General features: G+C 44.0%; 1 protein-coding gene across 1 annotated transcript in view; it reads left to right on the top strand.

Moving 5' to 3' along the window:
- APCDD1 (APC down-regulated 1) overlaps positions 1-11,051 on the top strand; it is a 32,478-nt gene extending 21,427 nt beyond the window's left edge. The window contains exons 4-5 of the mRNA XM_030470895.1: positions 3,469-3,790; positions 5,804-11,051. Coding sequence (XP_030326755.1) covers positions 3,469-3,790; positions 5,804-6,252 — 771 coding nt within the window. The 3' untranslated portion in view covers positions 6,253-11,051. The remainder of the gene's footprint in view (positions 1-3,468; positions 3,791-5,803) is intronic.
- The last annotated feature ends 8,795 nt before the right edge of the window (positions 11,052-19,846 follow it).

Raw genomic sequence — 19,846 nt, 5'->3', positions numbered from 1 at the left:
AGCTAGAAGGTAGGCAGCAGCGCAACTGGACAGACCTTCTGAGCTGGTGCAAAGCCTTTGGAATTAGAAGAGCTGCACAGAGTTACAGCAGTTCAGCACTGCAGAGATCAAAGAGCCAGGTGAGCTACAGAAAACTCACAGAAATCAAAGTGAAGTTTAGCACTGAGTTAACCTGGGCCTTCCTTGAGTTGGCCCAAGGAGTCACCTCCACTCATAGTGTAATGACAGACATTGTAGTCACACTGCATGACTTTCGTAAGTTTTGGGAACTCTTCCTTTTGCCTTAAGACGTGAACCCACCCCTGATAAGGAGAAATGGGCTGCTTGTAGGTATGAATTTTTTTCCACCATGGAGTTCCATGGACGTTCTGCCTAGTCTGCTGCTGGCCACAGCCAAGGGACTAAGCAGCTGCAAGTGTTGCCAGTCTACACCTTCTACACTCACTTCCAGTATGATGGAGAAGATGTCAAACTATGGTAATACTTCCAGCCCAGCATCAGAGCCTTGACTCATCATACCCATTTTTTTTAACATTGTAGAGGAGAGGTGAAACCTAAGATCACTGCTAGAAGAACAGCAAAGAGAACATTTATGCTTGATAGTCCTTCCTGGTCAAGAAAGTAAAAAAAAAAAAAAAATGTTGCTGCAAATAGGATTGATTACACATCTCCTTCTTGTCCATTCACTAGACCTGAGAAACAACAGAGGAATCCCACAAACAGCCAAGGGTGACCAAGAAGACAACAGGCTGGGTTTCCAGATTGGTTTTTTTCAGATTTTGAACAAGGGCAACAAAAAACACTGGTTCCCAGGTTCAATTGCTTTTGGCTCACAAACTGATTGTGGAGGATGGGCTCCTGAGGGGAAAATGGGAGTATAAACCAAACCAAATATTGCGCTGCCAGGGTCTCCTCTGGGAGCTGATAAGAGCTCTCAACTTCAATAGAGAAGGGACTGTATCAGAAATTGTCTTCTTCTATTGACCAATTCAGCTTTTATAAGCTATGTTTAGTTTTACAACACTGTCTTTTCCTCACTTTCTTACTTCACTTTATGTGAGTGGGGCAATCACAGCAATAAAGTTCCTGTCATCAGGGCAGTTTATTAGCCCTTAAAGTGTTAGGAAGCAGTGACACCAGTCTGCCCTGTGGCAGAACAGCCACTCTGGAGAAATGAGTGCTTGATAGACACCAGCATCTTCCCCAGAGCAACCCCTTGGCCTGGATCACTGCAGGTGTCCGTGCAAGGCAGCAGAGGCATCTTTTTAGATACTGATTCCCAAGAAGAGAAAGTGTTATTTCTATAACAGTTCAAAAATGTGTGTTTCCTTGGTGCTTTGGTTGGCAGTGAACAGAATCGCACACCACATCCAACAGTTCCCTTGCGCACCAGCAGCGCTCAGCTTCTGGCATCCTCCTTGGAGCTCAATGGAAACAGGGCAGCTCTGCTGCTGCCCGACGTGTGCCAAGGTAGTCTCCACCTTTCCCCAGCACCAATTCATTTCCTAGTCATTTATAAGTCATCTGCCCCCCAACAACCCTGAGCCACGAACCAGTAAACCAGACTGCTTTCCAGAGAAAAAGACTGACATCTGCTGAAGACAGCTAGGGATTCAACAGACTGGTTCTGTAACTCCCAAACAACCTTGCAGAGGAAACCTGCTGAGATTTTATTGTAGGCAAGAGGAAGGTGGACACTGGGATTCTATCAGATTGTATTGGAAGGTTTGTTCTAGGAATAGAGCTACACACTATTAGAATATTAATGTTAGTATTAGTAACTGTTAGGTAGTTTGTTGGGTATTTTATTTTATTTTATTTTATTTTATTTTATTTTATTTTATTTTAAATCCAGGCCCCTGAAATTTCTGTCTGCTTTCTGACAGTTCAGTGTCTTTATTTAGCCGCCTACCAGCCCTGTCTTAAACAGAAAAGCTGTAATTGTCTGTGTTTCTATGAAATGAGGTTAAGTTACACAGGAGGGCCACACAAGAAACATACATCATAATACGAAACATAACTGGATCTTGGTTCCGCTCTTGACCATCAGAAAATCCAACCTGAAATTTGCAATCTCAGAAAATGGCTCAGTTTCACAGTCCTTATGCATTATCTGTGCTTTCAATGTTCAGGAGAGCCAGGAGTTTTGCACCAGCCTCTGCTATTACTACGGCACAACTGTGCTAACTTCACCAGCTGCAGTTAAATTACTCGATTAAGTGTTCTTTGTATTTTCACTGAGATACTAATGGCCCTTGCACCTGCTTGCAGAATTTACCTGAAAAAAAAGAAGTATCTTAAAATTGGTTAATAAACTCCACAGTGAGAAAGAACTGCATCCACTTCAATAGCATGCTGACATGTGGTTCACTAAAGACCACATGTTTTGGGGTGGAAAGACCCTCTGAAGGTCACCAAGTCCAACCTCCTTCCTCCTCAGAGAGGGGCTGTTGGCCAGCACTAGTTCAGATCAACCTGAGCTACATCATTCATAATTATTTTGCACATAGACCATTATTCTAAATCGCAGGAATGCAGAACAGCAGACTTTGCATGGATCTCACTGACTTTTGGTGTCTATCTGGTCTGGGATGGGGCAAATATAAACCCTGTTTAATGTGTGTGAGAGGGATATACCATGGGAGTTTTATGTTGATTCTCTGAAGACAGCTACAGTCACATTACTGGAGAAACTCAGGGCACTAGCGAAGGTTGTGTAAATGTCACCCCTGAAGTGCGCCATGAGCTGAAGGCAGTGAGTGGAGAAATGCTGACTCCATAGCAGCTCACATGGACTTTAAAGTATGAGCGATGAATATGAGCATTTACATTACAGAGAGACCTCAGAGAAATCTCAGAAAAGAGGACTGGAAACGGGTGCAAATTAAACATATTTGTATAAATTTCCCGCCCCCGTGGCTTCATAGGGAGCTTCTGCTCTTAACCCAGTGCACTCTGAATTGCACCTCATGAAAACACCCCGCACTTTGAACAAGATGGATGTGAGGAAAAATGTCCTTAGGACACTGTTGTCTATCTACAAAAGGAACTAAAAGGAAAGCAGATGCAAAATAAGAGCAAATGCATTCATTTCTAACAGAAGTGTTGCCAAGTCCCTACCATAGTAAATTAACATCTGCCAGCTTCTCACACTATTTGAAGGATAAAGTCAGCCTTTTCTAGATCCTATAAAAAGCTGAACTAAAATGTTCAGATAAATGCAGATGAGGGAATTAATCTCTTAACTGCTCTCCTGTTGTGCAGCCTTATATATACAAAACCAAATGGTGCCATGTTTCAAGTGGTTTGAAGGGTGAGACTAACAGGAGAACACTAACTGGATAATGAATGACAATGTATTCTTTAAAATGTGCAGTTGGTGTCACTTCAGCACAAAACGGATGGCCTTATTCATTGCCCTGTATCGCGGATAATGCCTAACGAGGGTTTCTCTCTGCTTCGTTTCAGAACCATGACCGCACGTGCATCGCATGCAGAATCATCTACCGTTCGGATGAGCACCATCCTCCCATCTTACCCCCCAAGGCAGATCTGACCATAGGGCTACATGGAGAGTGGGTGAGCCAGCGCTGCGAGGTGCGACCAGAAGTCCTCTTCCTCACTCGGCACTTCATCTTCCATGACAACAACAACACCTGGGAAGGTCACTACTACCACTACTCCGACCCCATCTGCAAGCACCCCACCTTCACCATCTATGCTAAAGGACGCTACAGCCGGGGAGTGCACTCATCCAAAGTCATGGGTGGCACAGAGTTTGTGTTCAAAGGTAGAGTGTCTTGTTAAATGGGGGCAGAGCTGGTCAAATAGTTATGGATCAGAGCAGAGTTCACTTGTAACAGTTTGGTTGGTGATTATTTCATTGTGTCGTTTTCAGGGGTTAGTCATTTCTTGGGAAGCTCACTGGCAATGTGTCAATGCCAGCCAAACTACACAGCTGCACGGCATTTCACACCACTGAAGCAATTCTCATTTGAGGGAGAGATCTTTAAGTACAGCACAAGAAAATAAGATTTCACATCACTAAGTGTTGGAGTCCAGTGGCCAGATTTCAAGCATCTAAGCAGGCGTCTAAGATTAGATCTGTGTCTTAGGGCTCCCCTCAGGAGAGAGAAGAAAGCACCTTCAGAAGGCATTTCAGGTCTGAGGTGGTATAAATAATTTTCTGCCAAAGACATGTAACAGCATGCGTCTTCATCAGCTTCCAAGGAGCCCTAGAGGAAGTAAGGATGTCCCTAAAGACCGCTGATTAATCCCACCACAGTGAAGATGAGATGTATCTAACCGAAACCCCTCAAGTACTTTGGGAAGCAGCACACAGCGGTGACGCTATCCGGGTCACTGCGGCTGAGAAGCCTTCCTGTGTAAACAGCCCCATAGCGCTCTGCTTAGAAAGAGCGCAGTGGCTTTAACCACTCACACAAACAAACATCTCCAAAACACAATGTTCTGCCATGGCACCAGCCCCAGCAGAGCTTCTGAAAGCCCCAAGCACTCTGTGGTCTTTTTCCTCCTTCTTTCAGTTACCATGTGAGAAGCATAATTGCATGGCTCCAATTTAGGAAAGCATCTATCTATAAAAAACAATTTACTAATCTGGGATTTTCATAGGAGGCAGGAGATGCCCTTGCCTGTCAGAACATCTGCTCTTTAGAGCTGCATGCAGCATGTCCCAGCTCACCCCCTGGAGAGAAGTCCAGTTTTTTCTTGACTTTCTGGTTGATGATATGCCAACTTACATTATGGGTCAAGGTGACTAACTTGGTTTTGCTAAAACTTTTAGATTCAGTTTCTATAAATTACCTTTTACACCAGTCAGGGCAAATAATGTGAACTGTAGAGTCATTGCGTCAAATGTCTGTTTATAAAACCTCAGAATAAAACTCCCAACAAGCCTTACTATAAAATGACAGCAAGAGAATTGGGATTTTAGTGTGCTGGGAGGCATGATGGCTCATTATTTCCTCCTGTTTTGTTCAGCACTGATCCATTCAGATCCCCTTTTCTTGATGCAGTGTCAAATGCACACCAGGAAAAAAATCTATCCAGCTTCTATAGGCTCATTCAGTTTGATTTTCCCCAAACTTTTAAACTGGGCTGAAAAATAAAACTTTGTGTCTTAAGCTCTTTAGAAATACAGGCAGGTTAGAATTGCAGAAGCTGCAGCACTTCTACATTTGATACTGCAAGCTGCAGCCATTGTTGAGATATGAGAAAAAGCATCTCTCTGTAGTTCAGCTATATTTTATAGTTCATGCAAAAAAGGACAAGTAATATAGGAAGATAGTGCAGCTGTGGTACTTTCCAAATCTTCCAACTGGAACCAATTATTTCATTAGCTTTACGGCGTAACAGATATTAAAAAATTATGAAAAATACATGATAAAAAGCCCTACTTACAGGTTAACAGAGATGGTAATAAAACATGATTAAAGTTTTATTGTTTCCTCTTTTACCTATCTCCTAATACAACAAACCAGGCTTTTATCTGTAAAGGATTGTCTGGAATTTATGAAAAGCTCTGCTTAATCTCTGACTGAGATATGCAGCCATCAGGTTTTCTTCAACTGCATTGGGGTGTGTGTGTGTTCTGTGCGAGAAGCAATTGCATCAAAGACAGATGATGCAAATAGATCTGCTAGCAACACCTGCAGTATGAAAATTTGATTTAAAATGAACAGGGAGAGACAATTCTGATTTTGCAGGTACACTCCAACCCGCCTGCTGTCTTTGCTTTTGTTTTCATCCCTCTGCTAATAGCTCCTCTCTTCCTCTCTCGCAGTGAATCACATGAAGGTCACTCCCATGGATATATCCACAGCCTCGCTGCTCAATGTCTTCAATGGGAATGAATGCGGAGCACAGGGGTCCTGGCAAGTTGGGGTTCAGCAGGATGTCACCCACACGAACGGCTGCATCGCGCTCGGTATCCGCCTACCTCACACCGAGTACGAGATCTTCAAAATGGAGCAGGATGCCCGGGGCAGGTACTTGCTGTACAACGGCCAGAGACCAAGCGACGGGTCCAGCCCAGACCGACCAGAGAAAAGAGCCACTTCCTACCAGATGCCTTTAATTCAGTGTGCTTCTTCTGTACCCAGATCTGAAGAGTCACCAGAGGAGAATAAAATAAGGCTGTATAGCAGCAGGGCACCACAAAAATATCCCGGCACCTCAGCTCTTGCTTTGGTGTTTATTTGTACTGTGTCATATTGGGACATTCTCAGCTAGAAGTGGAAAAAACCCTTATTTTTCATGACTACAAAGCCAGGATTCCACCAGACTGAGGGTTGTTTTTCTTCTGAAAGAAAGGAACATTTATTTTCTTGATGCACTTGAATGCCTGAGAACTGTTGTTCTTTTCCTTACTTCCCCCCTCCTCCTCGAATCTCGAACGGCACTCGTTTGATGTTTGTGCTTTGAACTTCATCCAGTCTGATCCCTGGCCTGACATGACTGCACAAAAGTAATTGCACTTTAGGACTGCAGAATTCTGGGGGGAGGGAGGAGGTCTCCTTTTATTATTTTTTTTAACTGCTGGGGTGAACGTTATGATCCTGCTTCAGCCGTCTCTGCCATCTTACCATTGTGGTACTCTTCTCCCCAACACCCCGTTTCTCATCAGAATATAGCTCTGGGGAAGGGCTCAGTATTGTGCCAGTACTGTGATAGCAGCTTCCCTCTCTGACTTCACAGCTCTGATGTAGATATGTATATAAGGAGGAAACACACAAAGATTTATCTTGTCATTATCTCACAGCTCGTAACACACAAAGAAACAGCAAAGCAACAGCCCTCTGTTCAGATAGTGCTAAACAGTTGATACCTCTGATGAAAAAAATAGTCCAAGTAATTTAAGCTATTTTTACAATCATTAAGTTGTAAAAATAACCAGTGGTTTAAATATTTCCTTTTTCTATTTCCTTAGCTATGTAATTGCTTCAAGACCTCCCTTTGTTTCTAGTGAGTAGTTACAACCAAGCCGCCTTAAAGCCAGACAGAAGCATTTCTGTCGGATGCACACAGTGCAGGTAAGCTGCAATACAAGGCTGCAGGGACGACTTACGTTTTCACATTGCTGAGGCCTTACAAGCTCTGCCCATGGTGTTTGTGCCTTGGATTTGCTGTCAGTCAGGTGGGCAAAGTAAAAAAATGAGTGGAGTCGTAACATGCAACCCTATTTAGACTGGCCCAGTCTTACCAGAGGAAGGAGCAAGAGTGGCACAAACACAGCCACATCCTCCCTTTACTCCTTGTGGGACAGACTGAACAGACTAGGGATAATGTGGGCCCTCTCCGGAAGCTATCAGGAGAACTGGCTACTCTGGATTTGGAGAAGGCTGAGAGGAAAGGATCAGGTTCAAGATCATCTTAGGAACCTGAACGTGCACAAGTCCATGGGACCTGATGAAATCCATCCGCAGGTCCTGAAGGAGCTGGCGAATGAAGTTGCTAAGCCACTGTCCATTATGGCAGTCAGGTGAAGTTCCCAACAACTGGAAAAAGGGAAATATAACCCCCCAGGGAACTACAGACCAGTCAGTCTCATCTCTGTGCCTGGCAAAATCTTGGAGCAGTTTCTCCTGGAAAGCATGCTAAGGCACATGAAAAACACCGAGGTGGTTGGTGACAGCCAACATGGCTTCACTAAGGGGAAATCCTGCCTGACCAATTTGGTGGCCTTCTATGATGGAGCCACGGAACTGATGGACAGGGGCAGAGCAGTTGACGTCATCTACCTGGACTTGTGCAAAGCATTCGACACTGTCCTGCATGACATCCTTGTCTCTAAATTGGAGAGACATCAATTTGATGGATGGACCACTCAGTGGATAAAGAACTGGCTGGATGGCTGCACGCGAAGAGTTGTGGTAAATGGCTCAATGTCCGGTTGGAAACCTGTAATGAGTGGCGTCCCTCAGGGATCGGTGTTGGGACCGGTCCTGTTCAACATCTTTGTTGGCGACATGGACAATGGGATTGAGTGCGCCCTCAGCAAGTTTGCCGATGACACCAAGCTGTGTGGATCGGTTGATACGCTGGAGGGAAGGGATGCCATCCAGAGGGACCTTGACACGCTTGTGAGGTGGGCCGATGCCAACCTTATGAAGTTTAACCAAGCCAAGTGCAAGGTCCGATACCTGGGTTGGACCAATCCCAGGCACAGCTACAGGTTGGGCGGGAAGAGATTCAGAGCAGCCCTGCAGAGAAGGACTTGGGGGTGTTGGCTGATGAGAAACTGAACATGAGCCAGCAGTATGTGCTTGCAGCCCAGAAAGCCAACGTATGCTGGGCTGCATCAAAAGCAGCATGACCAGCAGGTCAAAGGAGGTGATCCTGCCCCTCTACTCTGCTCTCGTGAGACCTCACTTGGAGTACTGTGTACAGTTCTGGTGTCCTCAACATAAAAAGGACATGGAGCTGTTGGAGCGAGTCCAGAGGAGGGCCACGAGGATGATAAGGGGGCTGGAGCACCTCCCGTATGAAGACAGGCGGAGAAAGTTGGGGCTGTTCAGCCTGGAGAAGAGAAGGCTGCGTGGAGACCTCATAGCAGCCTTCCAGTATCTGAAGGGGGCCTACAGGGATGCTGGGGAGGGACATGCAAGTTCATAGATGAACCATGCTCCCCTGCTTTAACGGGGAACAAGCTGAGGGTATGTCTTAACCTTGAGGCATTTGGGTGGTGGCTTTTACTGACATACACATGTGTTTTGGCTCACAGGAGGAACAGGAAGCTGTGTAAGAAATGTAAGGAGTAAGGTCATAATGTATGAGCAATCTTCATCAGTATGAGCAACTTCTAACTTCTCATACGAGTACTGTGTGAGAAAAAAAGCCTTTAATGTGTTATTTTCAACATCATAGGAAAAGTATGTCTTGAATGAAGGTCCTTCAGCTTTACATAGGTGAGTCTCCATACCGTCTGCTATAGCAAAAGCGCTCTTTGAAAACACAGTGACAGCATGGACCTTGCTAGCAAAGCAGCAGAAAAAAGACATTTCAGCAATAAATGGTTATGCTTAGACTTCCCATCTCCTCAAAGTCCATACCTTCTTGACAGTTTTCCAACTTGGTATCAGCCTCGGATGTAAATTTCCTCAGAGTTGGAACAAAATCGGTTCACCTAATTTTGAGACAGCAGGAGGAGGGAGAAGGAACAGTATCATAGACTCACTGCCAGGTCAGGTCACATCTTCGACATTGTTTCCTCAGACAGATGAAAAGTCACAGAAAACTCATTAAGAGTCAGGAACAAGGCTCACAATGGCTCAGCAGTCACTGGAAGAAGTGTTCAACCATCCACCTGATATCAGATCCTCCTTCAGCCTGATGGAAGATGCTGAAAGCCGATGCACCATGATGGATCGACCCTTCATGAACAACAGCTGCTCTGATCAGCATTTCTCAGTGGTTGTCTGCTCCACAGAGTCAAACCTACTTGAAGAGTCAGTTCTAGATGAGTAGGTAGGGAGGCATCAGAAGCACAGTTTTAACTGGAGGGTCAAAAAGGAAACACAACACCTCTGAAAGAGAAGCTAAGAACCAGAACGGAATTTGGTTTTCTCTAGCTATAGACTTGAGTTGTATATTCAGCAGACTGACACCAGCTTATCTCCAGCTGAGTTACTGAGCTATTACAGTCAAACAAGTGCCTTAAATACAAGCTTTGCTTCTGACTTCTGTTTGAGACTGAGTGGCATATGACTTGAATTCATATTAGCTTTTATTCATGAGGATAGGTGTGGCGTGATGTTCCTTAAATTACACGAGACAAGCTTCTTCCACCATTGTTAACCATTCATTCCCATGTTAGGTGGTCCTATCTCTGGAAAACTATCAATGGCTAGGAGTTGTCAGAACAGTTGTCACTGTTCCTTCTCTATGCAAGTGCCACCACAACTCAGTCCCCGCTGAAATCTGCCCATGCTGGTGATGCAGGATGGAGCAACAGAACTGCTCTGCAGCACAATGTTCTACATTCATCAAAGTAAAGATCTACAGTTTATTAGTGCGTGTGGCTCCTCTGCAAATTGCCCAATGCCAGAAATATTACAACAGTTTCAAGAGAAAGGACTGTCTAGTTCTTACCTGACTGGGCCCTCATTTACTTTATTTGTAGCATTGCCCAGAAACATAATTTTATGATCTGGGTTCTTAGTGTATGCTGCACCAGCTGTCCTCCATGTGCCTGTATATTTTTTCTTTCTATTAGCCAATATAAGTCAAGTTGGAAAAAGATGGAAGTCCTCAGAGTGTATAGTTTATTTGCCAACCCATGCTCTCTCCAAGGCTTCTCCTAGGTTACAGGCACAGAACTAGGAGCTAAGGTTCCTTGATCCTCTGGTTTCATCACACACTAAACTGCTGCACAGCACTGTCCACATCTATGACGCAGTATATTCCATTCATTTTATTTCTCCAGCCTGACCTCATGTGCTGGCAGGCCTGGCTTTTGAAGAAGTTGAGCTGCAAGTAGTTTAGCACCAGAAGACCTACAAACTGAGTGATTTGTCCCATTGCAGAAGCTTTAAAAACAATAAAGAAACAATTAATGGTGGTATCTTCAAGAACCACTAGTGTTGCCAGGACAGGTGGAAGTTTTTCGCTCAGTTATATCCTACTCAAGGAGCCACCTGACAGAAGGAATGGTAACCTGAAAAAGTTGTTGGGCAAATTGTTTTAACAGCTCCTATTTAAGAAATAAGACAAAAAGGATCAGGAAAAAAAAATAAACAAGTATTCTTGCTCTGTTCCTATAACGTTTACATATTGTGCCTGCTGCCCTGGGGTAGAATGTCATTTTTATGAACAGAAGTCCGTATTTTAAGATATGTCTGTCTTGCTTGAGTTGGAGTGTGCTTGCTTAAAGTGCAGGATTTAAAAAAAAAAAACAAAAAAACCCACAACTTTTTATTTTTGTAAAGTTATAGAAAATATTTTTCCTCTTAAACTATGTTCCAGATTAAACTGCTGGGGAAGTTTAAGCACTTGTTAAACTATTGATTGAAATAAAAAAGCCTAACTGAAAAATTAAGGATTTCTTTGCCTCCTATACTTGTTAGTTTTCTGCACTGTGGACTTAATACCTGTACGAAAAAATGACAGATGTCCCAGAAAGCGATAACCAAAAATCCCTCTCTTGAGTAATTTGTGCACAGAAAAGCTCATTTCTTACTACATACACAAGAAAACATCTTTTCTTGAGAACAAATCACTAGAAACAGCTCTGATGGGCACAGCTGGGATGCTTTGGGTTTCACAGCACATCTTCATGTTCTCTGAATAAAATGGGGGTTGGAATTGCCCAGTGCGTAATGATGGTGGTAGCTTTTAAGGAGAGCACGGTCAAAGCAGCTGTGTCATGACAAAGGGTGTACTTCAACAGAAACCAAGTATTTTTCATAAATGAGATGTAAGCAAACCAACCAGCATTACTGCTCTACTGTTGCATCTCACTTGCTTTAATGGCTACAACCTGGGAGAGGGAGCAGGGAGGGATCAGAAAGGACACTTTTCTTAAACAGGAATTAAAACCCGAAATGAACTGAGAAGGGAGAGCAAGCCACAGGATAACAAAAGCATCTTTCCTCAGTGCTGTGCAGTTTCACCCCTGCCTAACTTGCATACAGAGAGAAGATGTGAAATGCAGACTGTGAGACTTCTATCACCACCACCACAGGCTTTGGAGTTGAGGGACTTCTGAGTGACTCAGGAGATCCCTGAAAGATGAGCTTGGTTTGCAGGAAGCATGCCCTAAATTACAAGGTACTCCGAATGCTGTAGCCACAGCCTGTGAAGAAATGACCTCCCTTCCACAAAAAGCAGTGGGTGCATATGTATTCAGGCATAAATAGATTCTATGTGGTGTAATTTACTCACTCCTGACACAACAGGGAAGACTAGGCGATAAAAACCAGCACCGCTCTTTCTGAATTCTATAGTTTCATTAGTGTTCCATCATTTTCCCCTCTTGCTACAAGTATTTGTCAGGAATTTTTTCCTTCTAGTCTTCTCCTCTAGTGCAATCACTATAGGATTTTTTTTAATTGCTATTTGCTGCCAGCAATAAACAATAATAAGGAAATGAAGAAACAAAATTCCCACTCCACCACTGAATCAGGAAGAAACAATCATGGCTGTGAGAAACGAAACCATGAGTACCTTCAATAGCTAAGGAAACAGCAATGTTGGCCTGACCAATTATTTATCTGGCACCTTCTCCCACCCTTCTTCACAAGTCTGCTCCAGGACATATGATCAGTCCATCCGATGAACTCTAGTTATGGCGCTACCAAGACCCAAAGACAGTAATTAATTCCTACATGTCTTCCACTAATGGGAACTGCCTGTCATCATCCCTTTGAAGCAGGAAGACACGACTCCCAACATCCTTTTCCCATGGGAACTACATCAGTCCTTGTCTGCTGCCACTTCCAAGATGGGCTATTGGAAAATGAGAAAGCAAGCTGTGCAAGCCAGTGCTGTCTTCAAATAAAGAAATGGAAAAAGTCGAGGGGAAGTTAGGTAGGGGGGAAGAAAAGCTGGGAAAAAGTTTACACTTGGAGTTGTTAGGCATTAGATCTCCTAGATGAACTCTGCTGAATTCTGCAATTCCACCCACAGAAAAAGCCCGGGATCAGACCTCTACGTACTTTCATCCAGAAGACACATGCTTGCTAGACAGAGACAAGGCATTATGAATTCTCTCAATAAATGCCCAGCTACTGGATCACTTTTAGCACCAAACAGTAGCTTGAAGACCCCCAAAGATAAATCAAAACAATATATAGAGATCAGCCTTATTTAATGCCCTATTTAAGGTCCTATGTACGGTTGTAAACAACCGTATCTTCCAGCAATCAGAATTAATAGCTTCAACATTGTAAGCAAGAGACACACAGGCCGCCAAATACTCCGCCACAGAACCGAGCTGTACATGGGAACCCGAGCAGACATCGCCATCTGGCGGCTAACACCTTCTCAACAGCCGGTCTCCTGGTAGCTTTCCTCCCTCCTCCCCAAAATTCCAACGGGAATGCAATTAGAGGAGCCGGGAGGCAGGGGCGACCAAAATCAGCCACGCTTTAAGGTTTAGTCCCCTTTATCAAGGACAATAAGCAGCAGCAGAGCTCAAGTGAAAGAGAGGCCAGGCATGCTTTCCTTTAGTCTGCTTATAGTAATTTAGACCACTTGAGAAGGTGAAATAGTAATTATGGAGCAGAGTGCCAGCAAGTTAAGGTGACACCACCATCTCTCATAAAAGATCATCAGAGCCTGGGTAACTGGGTAAATTAAGAGGAATGCATATTGGTCCTGAAGCAAGTTCTTCTACTGAGCCCAAGGTTTTAGCACACAGAAAACAAAACATACACACATATTTTAAAAACATTTTACAAGTCTTCCCTCAGGATCAGACTAACACTACATTTTCATTTGACATGACACTCTCTCCTTACCAGAGGGGCACACCATCCATGGGAATGGTAGTGATAAAAGAAATCACAGGAACTATACTTGGAAATCTTAAACTACGCTTCCAAGAGTTAAGAAATGCCCAAATGAAGCTTTGCCCCTGCAGCCTTCACAGCAGCCTCTCCTGCATGCCCACTGCCCAACAGTCAGGGCAAAACTTGTTGAATCTATGCAGCATGCACTAAAGGAATCTCTTCTTCACACTCCATAAGGGATACTGGGGAAATGATTGTGTGGTCTAAGCCGTACCAACCATTTCTGCATGTTTTGTTTTAAACTAATACTTGAAAACACTATTACTAAGCTGCAAACCTTGCATTGCTTCAACATATTCCTATCTGTCAAAAAATGTATACATAAATGGCAACTGAAAATGTATATATATACACATATACATGTATGTATATGCAGCCCACATGCAAGTACCTTATCCCTGGAATTACCAAAACTTTTAATGAGGAGTATCACACATTCACTAAACTCTTCTAAGAGCCATACAAACTCTCAACCACACTACATATGCTAAAAAATATTGCTAAATTTTGACACACTATGATTTTATATCTTATGATTATTATCAGCTCACCCTGTTATAAGAGCAAGTGTTTTAGCTTCCATGATTCCAACCTGGACTAGGCAATAGCTACCAATGCACAGCTACAGGAAAGGGAGACTTGGAAGCCAGCAGGTATGAGACTGGGAAGGATTTCCTGTAAAAAAAATAAAGAATGTATACTTGCAGAGGCTCAGAGTGCATTTAAGAGGGGGGGGGTTTACAAGATGGCTCCTATTTGGCAAGAATAAAGTATTTCTGCACCCAGTTGCCTTCAAAATTAGCAATTTTAACTCAAAAATTAGAAGCAGTCAAAGGAGGAAAACCAGAGGCAATTGAAGCAATTACAAACATATAACACATTGTAAAGGCCTATAGTAACCCACTATATAGTGGCCTATATGTAAAGGCCACTGTAACCACCAGTTTGCATATCAGCATACAGGCACCCCAGAAAGATTTACAAATCAGATGCAAATATGAATGTATAGAGACACACACAACGGTTTTGCATAACCCTGTTATTACGCCTGCCCACAGGGCGACTAATGCTTGTGTGGCTCACCTTATGAGCCGCGCTGCATGCACAGAGCGCCAGAGGACTTGGTTCACACAATGCTTTCTCTGCTGCACTCTCAGAGCAGTAGCCAGGGAGATCAGGAGACACTGTCTGAATGCTGCTGGTTAGGTTGCTGAAAATGCTTGTCTCCAATTAGCTCTTTCATTTCTATGCCTCTAGGTCCACAAATGCAACTTCTACATACCTAGACAAGTGGTCTTACAAAACCACAGTTATCTGGTCTACGAGAAGCTTTGAGCTCAGTTACGGCTACCCTGAACACTCCTCCCACTCATTTGCAATCATCAAATCATTAGTATTTTCTGCTGTAATACCTGAGCAGAGCAGGTTGGAGAAGTGAGGATGCATACATGGAGGGCTACACCTTCTTCCAACTCTCAGTGTTTCTCACTCCATTATTTAGCAGCTTTCTTGCATCGCCTCCTTCCTGCCTCCAGGTAGACCAAGCTCCATTCCCACCCTACACACCTGCCATGAGCTTACTACAGTGAGAGGCTGAGTTCTCGCCCAACATGCCTGGTAACCTGCTCCCTTGCAACACGCTCATCTCCTGCCCACATTGCTACCACCAGCAGCTGCCAGGGTGTTTGATCTATGGCCATGCTGACAGCTTGGCAAGCACATCAGCAATAACTGGTCAAACAGCAACAAGCAGGGCAAGTATCCTTCCAGCTCACTGTGAAGGCTTGCCCTGGATGGAAGCACCAATCTAAATGTCTTTCATCTCAGCTCCGATTTTCCTGTAATTGGAAGTAGTTGGTATCTGTGAAACATCAACCTCTCTATCAAATGTGGCTTGAATTAAAGAGTTCAAATTCACACATCATGAAGATGCTGCAATCACATAAACCTTGTCAGTTTCAGTTAAGTTTTTCCACAAATCCTGGAAGCAGGATAAAGATATAATTTCACCTCATCAAGAAAATCAAAACAGATTGCTTTCCTGAAGCTGGGACATGAAATAAGAGGCCCAAGGGATGAAGTATCTCAAGGTATTATGCAAGAAGTTAAAGTCTTAAAGCAGTGCTGTGACATTAAAGGTCGTGTTGGAAATCCAAAGTTAGACAATCCTGAGCATGAACACAGTGAAAATCCTTCTCCTGGCATTCTCCTGTTTACAAGAGGGGTCACCGTGTTTGAGGCTTTACATGCTGAGCTTGGAGAGAAATTCCCATTCCTGGAGAAGGCCGCAGCAGTTTCCAGCATAAATCCAGGGAGAAGGCAGGAGCTTTCTAACAGCCCAGATGTCCTGGAAAGACAAAGCCATTTCTGAAGTAGTCAACCTCGCTCTTCTCATGGTCTCTTCCTACCATACTCCTTTTTCATTCATTCGACACCAGCCTCTCCTGAGATGTGGGACAGGCATCTCATTTCAAAACATTAAACCTGAGGTGACTAAGACAATCAAGGAAATTGGCCACTGCCTGAGCTCCCATCTTCTATGAACCACTCCATTCATTATGAAAGCTGCACACTTTAGTAACTCCGATTACAGCTCTAGAGGCCTGTCTCTACTTGACCCAGGGTTCGAGTTTTGTTTTCTGTAGACCTTCCTCCTAAGCCTTTCCAAAACACAGTTCTATAAAGAACTACAGACTGTCCTACAAAACAATATAAAGCAATGCCTCTCAACCATTAACAGAGCTACATCTTTATAATTTAGATTCTCATTAATATTCCTCATACTAGTGCAGAAGTGTACTGCAGCCTGAAAAGCAGTACTAACAGCAAAGCATTTATTCATTTTGATTGAAAACACGTTAGCGGATTTAACCTCTGGCAAGAGCCTACTATTGCTGGAGCACCTTCACTTGCAGGAGTCAAACATGCTTAGGTTTTAAAGAATTGTTTGGCTCTTCTGAAGAACTGCCTCTGAAAGTCAGTGTAGCTGTCTGTATCATCTGTATCTGGACTATCAAAATAGCAAAGGAAAAATATGTTGCCAGTCCTGTGGGTAAAGCAATTGTGATGGGTTAACCCTGGCTGGACACCAGGTGCCCATCAAAGCTGCTCTATCACTCCCCTTTCTCAACTGGACAGGGAAGAGAAAATACAATTAAAGACTTGTGGGTCAAGATAAGGACAGGGAGAGATCACCCACCAATTACCATCACAGGCAAAACAGACTCAACTTGGGGAAATTAACTTATTACCAAATCAGTGCAGGGTACTGAGAAAAATAAAAACCAATCTTGTACCACCTTCCTCCCACTACCCTCTTCTTCCTGAGCCTAACTTCACTCCCAAATTCTCTACCTCCTCCCCCCCAGCAGCACAGGGGGACAGGGAATAGGGTTGTGGTCAGTGCATCACGCATTTCTTCCACTCCTCACATTCTTCCTCTGCTCCAGTATGGGGTCCCTCCCACAGCAGACAGTCCTCCATGAACTTCTCCAACGCGAGTCCTTCCCATGGGGTACAGTTCTTCATGAACTGCTCCAACATGGGTCCCTTCCATGGGGTGCAGCCCTTCATCAGGAACAGACTGCTCCAGCGTGGGTCCTTTCCACGGGGTGCAGCCCTTCATCAGGAACAGACTGCTCCAGCGCAGGTTCCTCCATGGGGCCACAAGTCCTGACAGCAAACCTGCTCCATTCCGGGCTTCCCACAGCCCTGTCACAGCCACCTTCAGGCATCACCCTGCTCTGGCGTGGGGTCCTCCACAGGCTGCAGTTGGATATCTGCTCCATCGTGGACCTCCATGGGCTGCAGGGGCACAGCCTGTCCCACCATAGTCTGCACCATGGGCTGCAGGGGAATCTCTGCTCTGGCACCTGGACCATCTCCTCCCTTCCTTCTGCACTGACTGCAGGGTGTCTGCAGAGTTGTTCTCACACATCCTCACTCTTCTCTCTGGCTGCAGTTGCTGTTATGCAGGTTTTTCCCCCTTCTTAAGTCTGTTATCCCAGAGGTGCTACCACCATCAATGATGGGCTCAGCCTCGGCCAGTGGTGGGTCCATCTTGGAGCTGGCTGGCATTGGCTCTATTGGACACAGGGGAAGCTTCTGGCAGCTTCTCACAAAAGCCACCCCTGCAGCCCCCCTGCTACAAGCACAACCTTGCCACACAAATGCCATACTAACAGGGTAGTTGTACAGATTTAGGACTATTTGTTTTCTTTTAAAGTACAAATAGCACTGTTTCCACTGAAGTTTTTTTGCTACACAGACACATTTTTACGTTCCAAGACTACAAACACTTGCCCAAACGTTTAGTGTCTTCCCTCCCTTCTCCCCCAGCATCTTTAACAGAGGTCAGGCATTGTAATCCTAGTGAGCACAATCCACTGTTAGAACACCTCCCCAGCAGCCATGTTTTCTGTCTGTTTAACACTTGGCTTCAAGGAACAGAGAAGCCAACAGCTAAATCTTTAGGAAGGTACTTTAAAAGCCTATGAGAGACTTCCAAGCAAGATGAAGCAGCATTTTGGAAATCAAAACCAAACAAAATAAAAAGCAAGCAAACAAACAAAAGACTTGGACAAGGCTCAAGGAAGGCTTGATAAGAAATGGAACGGAGTGTGCACTAGAGAACAAGAGCTGTGCCTAACCCAACCCGCCCATTCATTTGTCCCAACACTTATGCCTCAGCTTCCCCATCTCTAAAGCCTCCTCATCTTGTAAGGAGGATAAACCCTCCTTACAAGGCAGACTGAGACACTTAAGAGATTGCTATTTAATTACTACCCACTCCAAGAACAGCCTAAACATTCATCACCAGTAACAATCTGAATTCACCTCTGCATGTGAACCTGCAACAGCACTAGTAAAAACTTTCAAGAACAGCCTGAAATAATTATTCCCAGACTATGGCAAGTTTTTGTTTTAGAACTTGAATGATAAACAGACTAATTTTAAAAACAAATCAAAACAACTCACAACACTTTTTTCTTATACATGTTTAGAAGTTACGAATAACTACTTCAGTCACCTTTCAATTAATTTTTCATTTATTTCAAGTGTTAGAGCTCAGACTGCTTATCTATAATAGCTGTCTGCCTCACGCCTCTGTGCCTGGATACCATAACACCCTTGCAATTTCTAAAGAGGAGGGAGGGAAAGAGCAGCATTCCACCCTGCCAGCAACAGAAGTAGCTCCTACATAAACAGGGATTCAATACCCTGCTGGCAGTGTTATCAACATTACATAAACTGGTACCAAGCTTTAAATAAAATGGTGGGAGATTCTTATTTCACGATGTAGTTGAAACATAATTTGTAGGGGATGAAACAATGGATTTCATCTAAAGCAGTTTCCAGATCCAGGTCACCTGCAAATACATAAACCCTTGTCCCAGTAAATGAGGAACAGGCACTGACCTTACCATCTAGCAGTAACGAGGAAGCCAGATAAAAGATAAGACTCAATTATTTTGCTTTTGCACAAGACCTCATTTCAACATATCCATTTGTCACTTAAAGGGCAAGCAAATAAAGATGACAACACCGTCACTACCTCTGCTTATGCAGCCCTGTCAGACTGAGCAATTCTTAAACACACACAACCTGTAATGAAAAACAGCACAACCGACCAACTTCGATGATATACTTGGTTACATTGAGTGCCCCTGCAAAAGAAATTTAGACAGGAAATAAAGAAATTGGTCTCATTCAATCGTCGTTAGTTTCAGTCCTTCCTACAGGAGCTAACCCCTGTGAAAACTGACTCCTGTGTTTAGCTCCCCCTTTAGTCCAACATTTAAGTGTGCCACCAGCCTAAAGCTACCACAGCACCTCACAATCAGCAAAGATGAAGCCTCCTGGCAGCAGTGGTCAGTGCTATATGCGGATGTGCCTTTCAGGACACACTGCCAAAGCCATTCCAACAGGAACCAGTGCAGAAAGCAAAGCAGCAAACTCTTATGTTCACAGCAAAGTGGCTGAACAGACAAGCTAGAAAATTTCAATCGCACGCAGAGGGGGGCATTTCAATGTTACAGTAAATGTTTATTGGGGTTGCTCTGTAACTGCGTAGCTCTTGTTCCACCTTTCGGCACAGACTGAAGCAAGTGTTTGCCCTGGCAAGTCAGTTCAACTATAAATACCAACAGACTCCAAACAGGAACAAGGAAAATTTTGTCATGACAACTACTGTCAATCTGATAAACCACCAGTATCCTCAGTGTTGCCTGGATTCAGGCACCTGCTCTTCACTCCAACGCTAAGTCTTCATCCCAAGCAGCTTCATGCTATTTACTGGCAGTACCTAGAAGCAGGGC

This window comes from Strigops habroptila, chromosome 1, assembly GCF_004027225.2.
Source record: "Strigops habroptila isolate Jane chromosome 1, bStrHab1.2.pri, whole genome shotgun sequence".
NCBI lineage: Eukaryota > Metazoa > Chordata > Aves > Psittaciformes > Psittacidae > Strigops > Strigops habroptila.
This window is presented reverse-complemented; position numbering and strand designations above follow the sequence as displayed.